This window comes from Panicum virgatum, chromosome 5N (assembly GCF_016808335.1).
Source record: "Panicum virgatum strain AP13 chromosome 5N, P.virgatum_v5, whole genome shotgun sequence".
NCBI classification, from domain to species: Eukaryota; Viridiplantae; Streptophyta; class Magnoliopsida; order Poales; family Poaceae; genus Panicum; species Panicum virgatum.
Window position 1 is genome coordinate 54,788,838 of NC_053149.1, and position 12,171 is coordinate 54,801,008.

The 12,171-nt window shown below is 50.5% G+C and overlaps 1 protein-coding gene and 1 long non-coding RNA gene across 2 annotated transcripts; both read left to right on the forward strand.

Annotated features, from left to right (window-relative positions):
* The first annotated feature begins 202 nt into the window (after positions 1-202).
* LOC120675651 (transcription factor RAX1-like) lies at positions 203-1,847 on the forward strand. Its single transcript, XM_039956854.1, has 3 exons — positions 203-516; positions 788-917; positions 1,047-1,847. Exons 1-3 carry the CDS (start codon positions 381-383, stop codon positions 1,657-1,659), a joined length of 879 nt encoding a protein of 292 aa, XP_039812788.1. The 5' UTR covers positions 203-380; the 3' UTR covers positions 1,660-1,847.
* Positions 1,848-5,247: 3,400 nt separating this feature from the next.
* On the forward strand, positions 5,248-8,448 carry LOC120671992. Its single transcript, XR_005673922.1, has 2 exons — positions 5,248-5,711; positions 8,210-8,448. It is a non-coding gene; the product is annotated as an uncharacterized LOC120671992 (long non-coding RNA).
* Positions 8,449-12,171: the final 3,723 nt, after the last annotated feature.

Sequence of the window (12,171 nt, forward strand, 5' to 3'; positions counted from 1 at the left end):
CGTCGTCTACTGTAGTTTTCTTTTGGCACGTAGAAGTCGTCGACGGGACGACGTGTACGACTGGACGAGACGACGCAGTTTACAATACATGCATGCTCGGTCAGCTCCCTCGATCATTCAGAGCCAAGGTGCTGCCGCGCGCGCGATATCTATAAAGCCCGGCCCCGGAAGAAGAGGCGATCGGCCGTCCGAACCCCGGCAATCGATCCCCCGGCCCGCTGTCTGGAGCTTGCATTGCTCCCTCGAGTCGACATCTTCTCCTCCCTCTGCATTCCGTCGTCGCCTACCCGGCCGCTCCCTATCATTCCTCTATTATATACATAGTTGCAGAGAGTCCTCAACCACACACTCGATCGAACAGCCGAGAGAGGGAACGATAGATGGGGCGGTCGCCGTGCTGCGACAAGACGAAGGTGAAGCGGGGACCGTGGTCGCAGGAGGAGGACGCCATCCTCCGGAGCTTCGTCGAGAGGTTCGGCAATGCCGGCAACTGGATAGCCCTGCCCCAGAAAGCAGGTAGGTGACGACGACTGTGACTGCTTCAGAATCCGATCGCTTTCCGCGTGCGTGCGTGGAACTAACATCCGTGTGTGGTTGGTTGCATTGCGCCAGTGGTCAAAGGCTTCTGAGATTGAGCTTTTTTGGCTGTGGTTTGGTGGAATAATTCTCTTCTCTGAACTAACTAGCTAGGTTGACGTAGTTTAATAATTGACGCTAGCGTATGCAAGTTCTATCTAATAATCAGGTAATAATGATACTCTTATACATCGCCTCGCTCTTACGTCAGGGCTGAAGCGATGCGGCAAGAGCTGCCGCCTACGGTGGCTCAACTACCTCCGCCCGGAGCTCCGGCACGGCGGCTTCACCGACGAGGAAGACGACCTCATCCTCTCCCTCTACGGCGAGATCGGGAGCAAGTACGCGTGTTCATATATACAGTACATGACCAACGAAAGCACGCACGAAGCATATATGCATCGATGCTTCATACGGAGTAGCACTGATACATGCTTTTGGATGGACTTGGCCTCTCGACCTGTACACAGGTGGTCGGTGATCGCGTCCAGGCTCCCCGGACGCACGGACAACGACGTCAAGAATTACTGGAACACCAAGCTCAAGAAGAGGTACCTGGCGTCCACAAGAGAAGGAAGGCCGCCAGCACCACCTCCTGCCACCGCCGCGGACAGCCAGCCCCAAGACGATGATGAACACCCTGCAGCGCCGACTCCTCCAGCTCTGGCCAACCTCGACGACGCATCAGACACTGGCGCTGCCGCCGTCGACGACGACGCGCTCCTCCTCAAGTCGGAGCAGCTGTACGCGGAGCTCGTGGGCCTCATCGAGCAGCAGTCGTCATGGCTGACCACAACTACTGGACCGCCGTCGTCGTCAGCAGCGACGCCGTCGTCCTCGTCGGGAACAAGTCCGATGGGTACCAGTTCAGGGAGCTGCGCCGCCGTGTGGCCCACCAGCAAGGACGTGCATGACACAACGCTCTTGTCCGAGTCCAGCAGCAGCAGCCTGTTCGACGCTTGTCACGGTGTTGTTGGCGATGACGCGTTCGGAGCGGCTCTGCTACCCGCGTACTCCTTCCAAGACCTCCTGGCCGCGTCTTACGACGAGTTTACCGCGGTGACGCAGGAGTTGCAGTACTAACATATCGCATGGCGCTTGGTCAAGTTGGTGTCGTGTGGTACCACTAGGTTGTGAATTTGTGATAGGCAGTGATTAGACGATGATGACGAGAAGAGACGTCATGATGATCGTTCGTGCAATCCCGTTGGGTGCATGTAATATATTAGAGCAAAGTTAATAATACAAGCGGTCAGGACCGTCTCCAGAAATTCGAGGCGCGAGGACGAAAGGCAAATGCAAAATGAGGCCCTAAAATATAAGAGAATAAAATGTTGAACATAACTAATATATTTTTTCATGCAATTATGTAATTGTAGTACGTATTATTTCAAACACTATTTAGAAATATATCAAACGATAATGGTAAAACAATAAAAATACAATTAACCTCATGTTCTACTAAAGATCAGCATCCTTCTCATATTCTTGGAAATGAAATCTTCAATTATATTGTCATAGTTGATCTCCTCCAGGATATCATTTTCAATTGCTATTGTTGCCAACCCATTAAATCTTTTTTGTGTCATAGTAGAATGCAAATAGAATTCCAAATAACTTGAGTTTAGAAAGAACTCATTTTCACTTATTTGCTTGCGTAGTCCTAATGTCGTGCAGCCAGATTAGAGCGCTCAGCTGCGTCTTGGCCCAACTACTTGAGGGCCCTGTGCTGTCGCCAACTGGCTCGGGGCCATCGATGGGCTGCTGGCTGTAAGCATCTTCTTTCAGCCTATTTCTCAGCCCACTTGTATAATAGTTATCTCTTCATAATTAATATATAGTCTATTTGTCTCTTTCATAAAATTTCTTGATTCTTGTATCGAAGCTGAAGCTTACAACATGTTTCTCCTGTTTCCTACACCTCAGCATTCAGCTTCCGCTTGCTTACAGTCTGTAATTATATGTGCTCTTAGGCCAATCTTAGTGGAGAGTGTCATCGCACAGTTACCAAGACGGTGAACTAGGTAACCGAACTAGAGGAGTGTCATGGTGATGACACCACTCTCACATCCCATGACACTCACTCTTCTCTCTCTTGTGCCATGTCAGCAAATTTAATGGTCATGGCACTCCCATGGCACTCCCACTAAGACTGGTCTTAGAATGACTAGAAACAACACGTTTGATGCTGAAAAAATTATGCTTATGCCACCTTGTGTTGATGCCATGAACATTTTATCGCAAGCGGCAACTAGGAAGATTCAGAGGCAGTTTAGTTCTCAAAAATTTTTAGGTGAAAATTTTTGGACAATGTTTGACCACTAATTAGAAGTATTAAACATAGGTTAATTATAAAACAAATTACATGGATGGATGGAAAATCACGAGATGAATCTATTAAGACTAATTAATCTGTCATTAGAGGTTGGTTACTGTAGCACGACATTGTCCAATCATAGTCCAATTAGGCTTAAAAGATCCGTCTCGCAATTTCACCCGGGGATTGTGGAATAGTTTTGTCAGTTATCCATATTTAATACACCTAATTAGTAGTCAAACATTATCAGTTGCTGTAGCACCCAAAAAATTTTGAAAACTAAACGGGCTCACATGTAGACTGTACAGTTTTTAGACCGACCACTGCGTCGCTCCAGCTGGGCGACTCGGATGGCTCCACCTGCGGCGGCTTTTTTATTTTTATATTTTTTAAAAATATTTTTTACAGAAATATATTTTCGATTTCACAATTTACTGTTTTATACCCCTACCGCCCGGCAGGGACCTTTATGTAAATAAACATTTTTTTTGCGCGGAGGCCCCTAGCGGGAGCCTGCCACCCTTCTGCCGGGCGGCAGGCACCTGCCGCCCGGTGGAGGGGCGGCAGGCAGCCCGCCCGCCCGACAGGGGGGCGGCAGGCTCCCCCCAAATATAAAAGCTGAGCCCCTTCCCTCGCACCCTCATTTCCTGTCCACGAGATATATGGAGCCCGGTTGCAGCAGAGAAGGCTTGTAGTGTGCTCTTAAGTGCAGTGAGTTGGGTCTCATCAGCTTTGAGGATGATAAGAGTGTCGTCAGCATATTGCAAGATGGGACAAGGCATTGTTGGACAGATAGGATGCTGAAATTCTCCATTAGCCGATGCATTGGTGATTAGCTGCTGAAGCACATCAGGAACTAGTATAAAGAGGTAAGGTGAGAGGGGGCAGGGCCGTACCGGCAAATTCGAGGGCCCTGTGCGAAACAATGGACTGGGCCCTAGTGGTCTAGTGCAGGATAGCGAATACCAAGCGATAGCAGCCGGCAAGCGCGATGTGCTGTGTGAAAGCACAAATGTTAGAAGTCACACGTGTGACTGGCAGTTAAATCATCACAAAAGGTCTAATAACTATTTTTTTGTTCCGGAATAATTTCTTTTATTGCTGGAACAATTGTTATTGTTTGAGCAACAAAAATTTTTCCAAAAAAAAGTTTGTTCTAGCAACAAAGCATTGAGGGGCCTGGTTTATTAGGCCGATTTTAGGTTCAAAATATGGAATCCTGGAGAGGTTGTGGTGCTGTGATAGGTCAACTCGAGATCACACATGTGACCCTGAGTAGCATCCATGTAAAAGGAAGTGATACGCCTACAATGATTTATCTTTTAGGAGCAATTTGGGTCATATTTTGCCACAAATTAGATCAACAATCAACTAAATTAAAGTATTTACATGACTATATCTAATGTATATCTAATATTTTGGGGGCCCTTCAAATTCGGGGGCCCTGTGCGGTCGCACGGCCCGCACGTGCCTAGATACGGGCCTGGAGGGGGTCACCTTGGCGTAATCCTTTTTTGCAGTTTATCCATTTACCGGGGATGCCATTGAGAAGGACAGCCGTCTGACTAGTGGCCAAAATATTCTGAATCCACTGCCTCCACCTTGAGGGGAAATTTTTTGCTTGCAATACAGCATCCAGTGCTGGCCATTCAATAGAGTCAAAAGCTTTTCTGAAGTCCAGTTTCAGTGCCACAGCAGGAATCCAGTTTTGTAGGGAAATTGGTCTATACTGATCGGGACGACTTACACCGTTTTTCTTTGGGATGAGGACGATATATGATTTGTTGATTCTTCGGAGGTCAGCAGTATTACTGTAGAATTCATCAAAAAGGGCCCGGAGGCACTGGCCAGTTTGATCCCAAAAGAATTTAAAGAAAGCCGGTCCAAATCCGTCAGGACCAGGGCTCGAGTCGTTTCTCATGCTCCAAAGGCCATTCTTAATTTCAGTCAAGGAGAAATCAGTCACCAGTGAGGAGCTTTGGAAAGAGTCGAGAGCAGTAGGAGCAAGCAAAGAGGGCAGGTGATCCATGGGGCATGTTGGAGATGCAATACCAAGGAGGTTATGGTAGAAGTCATGAAGGACTTTTTCTTTGCCAGAATGGGAAAGGATAGGAGAATCATCTACCTCTAAAACTCTTATTTGGTTTTTTCTTAGGCGTACAGTGGCACACATCTGAAAGAATTTTGTATTAGAGGCCTTTTACAATGCTTGGAAATACTTTGCAATACTTTTCAATGCCTCCTAATACCTCTGGAAATTTTTTTTTGTTGATTTTATTGTTCAAAGGGCATTGTTGTCATTGCGCATCCTCAAATAAAAAAGGGCATCATCGGATCGGCCCCTCCCTGGACGCTCGCCCTGCGCAACCTGTGACGGCGCTCGCCCTCCGCCGGTCCGCCCCTCCCTGAACGCTCACCCTGCGCCGACCTGTGGCGGCGCTCGCCCCGCCGCCGACGGAGTGCCATCGCCTGCCCTCCCTGGACGCTCGCACCGCGCCGCCCTGTGACGGGCGCTCGCCCTGCCGCCGGCGTCGTGCCATCGCCTGCCCTCCCTGGACGCTCGCCCCGCGCCGCCCTGTGACGGGCGCTGACCCCGCCGCCGACGGCGTCCCATCGCCTCGCTCCCCTCCGCGCTCCCAGCGACCTCGCCCAGCACGCGTGCCTAGCTCCCTCCGGGTTTCTCCGGCCGGCCTCGTGGACGCTGCCTCCCTCCGCGCCCCCGGCGGCCTCCAACACGGGTGCCTCCCTCCGGCCGACGCCGAGGACGTTGCTCGCCCCCCTGTACCCTGCACCGTCACCTATACCGCCGGGACACCAGGTGAGGACTTCACAGTTGTCTTGATAGTTCGTGTAGCACTTGTTATCTGCTTGTAACTTGCAAGTGGTCTTGTGATGATGTTGAAGGGATAAGTAGTGATGAGAATAAAAATGTAACTTGCAACACTCGAAGCTCACTGTAATTCTGTAGTGTAGTATGTAGCATACTGATGACAACAGAGAACTTGCACTGAAATATATTCAGAGTACTTCTGCACTTCTATAAATGATTGCTATATGTAGTAGTATGTCCTCATCTTGGGTTTTTATTTTCCTCAAGCGTGCAGATTTATTCTTGACAAAATTGTTTACGTTCTTTGATTTGGGCTAATCAGAAACATGCTTTAGAATATAAATTAAGCAGAAGCACTTGAATGGAAACAATCTCAGGTCTAGTATTGAGAGTGCCTTGTGGGATTTAGCAATCCTTTGACAGATCCTAAATTTGGTCTGGTTCCAGAAATTGCCGGGTTTTCATTTCTTAGCATGATCCTGAGTTAAGAAATTCAGTCGAGCCAAACTGATCCGGTGATTGCGCGGCCTGGGGCGGCACCGGCGGCGAGCTGCGCGCCGGCACTGGAGGTGGCAGCGGCCCAGCGTCCGTGGGCGCATTTGCGCATGTGGGCGGCTCCGGAGCTGGGAGAAAGTGCGGCAACAACCTGTTGCGGCGCGGCTGCGGTCTGCGAGCTGGCTGTGCGCTGCGACGGCGGCCCGTCGCGGTGTCTGCATGGCAACGGCGTGAGGGGCGACCGCGTGAAGACCGCGGCGGCGTGGTGCTGTGGCCGGGGTGGCTTGCGCGTGGCCTCACCGGCGGTGCCATGGTGGTGTGGCTGGCGGTGGCCTGCCCAGGGGGCGTGCCTGCTGCGCCAAGAGCAGGGGCGTGGAGGAGGTCCTGCGGCCGAAGTTGTCCGGGGCTGATGAAGCGAAGGTGGAGCTACGACGGCATTGTGCGTGTTGGCGCGGCGGCGGCGTCGCCCCGGAAGGGCTGTCGTGGCTGTGGTGCCCAAATGTCGCGCCGTGCACGTGCAGCATTAGGATTGGATGCTCCGGGGGAAAGCCCTTGCCGGCGGGATGACAGCGGCGTCTCTGGACGTCGTTTTCCCTGTTGAGGGCGTCATTTTGGAGCTCTAACTCTGCCGCACGGGGTTCTCTGGGTGAAAACCCTGTCCATATCCTGGACGAGCGACGGCGGCGCTTTCGGCGTCATGCCCTCCTTGGAGGCGTCGTCTCTAGAGACCCAGCTCGGTTTGTGGCGTTGCCGACCCATTGTCCATGGGGACTTGAGCCGGTGTCGATAATTCCGCCGCGTGGCAAGCTCGAAGGGTGTTGCCGAGCCCGCGCAGCGGCAATCGAGGTCTTGGTGGCGGCTAGGGGTTGGCACATGGTTGTTGTTTGGCTGCTTGCAGCGGACCGCGGCGGCTGGCATTGCTTGGCGACGGTCAGTGTGGTGTGGGACTGCGTTGAAGGACGGCGCTTGCGGCAACGGCATCGTGGGTCGACTTGGTACGCAGCGGACTGCGGCGGGTTGCACAGCTTGGCTGGGCCACTTGGTGCGGTACAACGTCGGATGATAGCGCAAGCGACTTCTCTGGCTCGCTACTCTGGCGGTGGTCGCTAGGTGTGAGGGTGAAGCAACGAGGTGAAGTCGACCTGCGGCGAAGGCTTGGTTGTTGCTAGAGATCTTAGGGAGTGGGGCATCTTTGCTCTCCACCTCGACGATGACTTAAGATACGGATCCGGCGCGTGGAGTACTGTGGCGGGCGTGGCGAGGCCCCCGTCTGCAGTGTTTTCCTCGAGGCGACGAGAAAGAGGTGGAGTCCAACGGCGGATGCGGCGAGGCCCCCGCGTGTTGTGTTGTCGTGGTGGCGACTGCGAGACAGCCTGCGAGTGGCTCGGATCCTGTGTTTCTCACCCCGTCGGGTGGAGTGTGATGTTGCAGCGGCATCGCGGCGTTGGGTCCTGCATGACAGTGGCCTTCTTGGTGTGGTGCTGTCTGCCTCCTTCGACTTCTACTGCAGCGTGGTCACGCTTGAGGTTTTTCGACGACTACAGGAGTGTGGGTTGTGGGTGGGTGCTGTGGTAGTGCTTCAGTTTTGCTCCCGTCATCGCGTGGAGTGGTGGTCTTGTAGAGTAGAGTTTGAGTGGAGTTGTGTGGCCGTGTTGATGTCCCAATCCAACCGGCAAGTGCGTCTTTTTTCTTTGTTGGTTGTGCCCAATCTGGGTGTTGTTCCTTCTTTTTAATATAATCGGCAGCTCTCCTGCCTGGTTCGTTTCAAAAAAAAAAACTGCCAATAGTCTGATCTTCACTCCAGAAAATTCAGTTGTTGCACTTATCATTATTCATCAAAGTTCAAATCATTAGTTCTACTTGTCAGACAATAATTTTGATCTAGTAACTGATTGTTTGCTCTCTTTCGTTATTCATCAAAGTTCAAATGATTAGTTCTACTTGTCATATTAAATTAAATGTTTATCTTTCTTGTGTTTCCTGGTTCACAGAATGATCACTGAAGTTGAAGAAATCAGCATCTGGAACCGACATTTCACCAGTGCCTTTATCTGGAGATTCCTGGTTCAAACAGCCATTTTTGCCAGCCACCGCTCCATCCTCATCATGGTCTCCTGTCCTTGAGAAAGAACTCCACGTCTCCTTAAAGTTAGCTGTGACAATTGTAGTAACTGCACTTGCAAAATGTTGCTGCTTTTTTATTCGAGTAAGCTTGCATGTTTCAGCATTCCTCTCGTATGGTTCTGGTTCAAATGGGCTGGCCGATCGTTCACTGGAAATAGCCGGCAAATCACAGCTTATTTTTTGAAATTACCAAATCATTGTTTCGGGACTCTGAATAAAAAATATGTAATTTACACTGCCAGCTCTACGCCGGAATTTAAATAGCGCCAATTCAAAGGTGACATTTAATTATCGCCATGGCGAGATACTCCATTTTCGTGCATCACATCTCAAACTGGGCGCTGAGTACAAATGTACAATGTAAGCAGCACATAAAACACCAGCTGATGCGCTGCTTATGACTACAAAACCCACATGAGGTTCGGAGAATGAAGGCACCAATCAAACCCAGTGCTAAAAGTGTCAGAACAGCAAAAAGATTCATTCCAGACACAAGGCCGACAACGCGAACCAAAAAAAATGCTGATTTTAAAACTTCTATTCTAGTTCACGCATGATCACAATCGACCACATGTCTACACTACCCCACTGTTGTCAGCACAATCTACACTGCATGTTCTTGCCACAAATTCATGCCCAGATCAGATAACCGCGCATCTCCACAAATCAGAACCCAAGGCATACCAACCATACCGAGCTCCGTCACTACCCTAACCTTGCTGTCAGGACCCAGGAATTTTAGTCACAATCACCCTGGGGCGAACTCAAGAAAACAGAAGGCACCTCATCTGTACAACAAATTCCGAGCATTATCTGTTCCAGGGAGCAAAACCATACAGTAAGAAATCATCAGCAGCATACTAACTCGCATCCGTGTACGCCTTTGTCGATTTCTGTTCTGATGGACAAAACATTTCACTCAGGGAGCTCTAGTTACAACTTATACAATACCGAAAGGCTAATAAGAATAAACGTGCTCTGATGTTTCAAGTTCAAATAAGACCAAAATCTCACATGATGAATTCGGAACTCATAAGTATTCCCATCCTCTAATATTATCCTCAACTGAACATCACAGTTAAATAGCATATCCCAAAATTACAACTAAAGATTGCATCTGACATAGCTAGAATTCGTTACAGTTTAGAAAGAAAATTAAAAATAAAGTTGTTCTTGACGCAGAGGGCCAGAAGTAAAGGCATCTGAATTGCCCTTGGACGTCCTTCAGAAACGGCGCTGGAGACGTCCTTTTGGAATTGTGCTATATCAGTCACCTGCAAAGCATTTAGATATAAATGTCAGCCAGCGTCTACATGCGGACACTCTTAGAGCCAAAACCATTCGATAGATATATGATTATTCAGCCCAGAGAAACCAAAAGGATGAGACTGCAAAATGGATGCTTGCTTGAGCTAAGACCAGGATCAGTGTAAATTGATTAAAGCAATTCCTGATATGCTTTTTTTTTTGACAAACCCATAAACATGTTGCAGTGTACCAACAGAGTATTGTCATATTTATTTACAATTATATCTCATGATATAAAACATTCGTTGTCAATATTCACAGAGTCAATGGCAATATCTATAAATGGATTCAGAACTTCTTATCAGTCTAGTACAGAAGGCTCAAAAGTTTGAAATACAATGCCATCAACCATTGACCAACTTATATTTCTCAGTCACATCTCACCCTACGATTCAGGGCCAATTTCGAGGCCAGGGAAGCAGGCCACGTCATCAACAAAAATCTCGGCCGTCGATCCGGCGAACAACGGCCGGCGGCTGGCCGACCCACCCTCGCCCCTGCCCCCCGGCCGGCTCCTCACGCGCCTCGCCGGCCGCCCCCGCTCCTACTCCGCCGCCGCGCCTGAAGGAGCCGCCGCCGCCACCGCGCCGCTTGCCGAGAATCTGCTCCCCGCCATGGCCCCGCCGGGCACCCGCCATGGCCGCCGGCAAGGAAGGGGGGAGGAGGGCGCGCCAAATCGGGCCGCCACGGAGCTCGAGGAGGGCGCCGCCGCCGCCATAGCCGGACGTCGAGGCCGCCAGATCCGGTTGCTACCGCCACGGGCCGAGCTCGAGGCCGTCGAATCTGGCCAGCCCCGCCGTCTCCCATGACCACACCTTCCTCCTCGCCGCGAGGGGCAACGCCACGCCGGGCGCCCACGCTGCCGCGGTGCGCCGAGCTACCCATCGGGACGCCGCGGAGAACGGAGGAGGAGCCGCTGCGTCGAGTTGCCCGGCGGGAGGCGCGGCGAGCTTATCCTTGCGCGCGGTCGTTGGAGCAAGGCTGGGGGTGTAGGTCGGCGGCTCGGAGGTGGCGACGAATACGGTGTTCGACGAGCAGTAGCGGGAGCAGCAGGCGGGCCTCTTCCACCGCCACGACGTCGGCCACTCACCGCGCGGTGGCCGCGGGGGATCTGGTCGTGGCTGCTGCACAACTCCTGCCCCGCGCAGGCGGCGCGGCCCCGGCCTCATCGTCATCGCCGCATGCCACGGTGTCCATCACACCAAGAAGAAAAGGGGCCGCCTCTTCGTCGTCGCCGCCGCCACCAAAGCACATCTCCATCTCCGTGCGGGTGGAATGGCCCCGGCGGTCATCGTCATCTCCGTACACCGCGGAGGCCGTCGGCATCAAAAAAGAAGGCGGTGGTCAACGCGGACGAGGCCACACCACGCGGCGGTCGAGAGGGAGGCAGGGAGGCTGGGCGGAAGCCGCGCAGGGCGAGACAGGTAACCGGACGGCGACAGCATGGGATGATGCAGGTGGTCGGCCAGGCGCTAGAAGCTGTGAGAGAGCAAGGAGATGAAACAGGAAGAGAGAAAGTTTCCTGCGTGGTCTGCAGCCTGCCTGTGGTTGCACGAGACACGGGAGATGCGCGATGCGACGGGAGCAAACACAATCCGCGAGAGATCCAATAGAAGGCACTGGTTGGTGGGACGGTTGGAGCCCAGGATCACTAACGTGGTGTTTAGGTCAGGGCCCGGGCTGGCAGTGACCAGTGTATTACTGCGTGGGTTCGGTTTTTTTAATAGACGTGAGGTTTTATCGATAAATGGATGGATGCATGGCTGTAATTTCTACATGATTTTACTTCACAATTCTTACGAAAATAATATCAAGCTCATATCAGAAAATAATATCAAGTTCATAAAAACTCGAGGACAGAGAATTAAGAGAAAGAAGGAGAGACGTTTCATCTCAACCAAACTAGGTACACATTGTTGCCCAGACATACAGCCGCTTTGATAGTGGTATTAGGGGAGGGGGAGACTACTTTCATTTCATCCAATAACCATCCAATTCCATGCACCTTGTCCCTAATTTCCAGCTTTTGCTACGATTTAGAGGATCTATGATGCATATTTTATCTAGGTACTAAGGGTATGTTTAGATCCAAAAAAAATTCAATGCTACAGTAACTTCGAACGTTTGACCACTAATTACAAATACTAAATATGGATAACTGACAAAACCCATTTCATAACCTCCGGGTGTAATTGCAAGGTAAAACTTTTAAGCATAATTGGATTATGAATAGACAATGTCATGCTATAGTAAACAACCTCTAATGACGCTACGGCGGATTAATTAGCCTTAAAAGATTCATCTCACGATTTTCCGTCCATCCGTGTAATTAGTTTTATAATTAAATCATGTTTAGTCCTTCTAATCTTTAGTTTAAAATACTACAGTAAATTTCATCCAAATTTTTACAGAATCTAAACATACCCTAAGTTTTGCAACGGATTAAAGGGTGCATATTTGCTACATATTAGACGACGCATATTTGAAGTGCATAAATTTAACCTGTCAGATTCTGTTCAAA

What these genes read in the sequence shown, in the direction of transcription:
- LOC120675651 (XM_039956854.1), top strand. Translation starts at nt 381, where the DNA reads ATGGGGCGGTCGCCGTGCTGCGACAAGACGAAGGTGAAGCGGGGACCG. An exon ending in AGCCCTGCCCCAGAAAGCAG is followed by an intron (nt 517 to 787) that starts GTAGGTGACGAC and finishes CTCTTACGTCAG; the next exon opens with GGCTGAAGCGATGCGGCAAG. An exon ending in TACGGCGAGATCGGGAGCAA is followed by an intron (nt 918 to 1,046) that starts GTACGCGTGTTC and finishes ACCTGTACACAG; the next exon opens with GTGGTCGGTGATCGCGTCCA.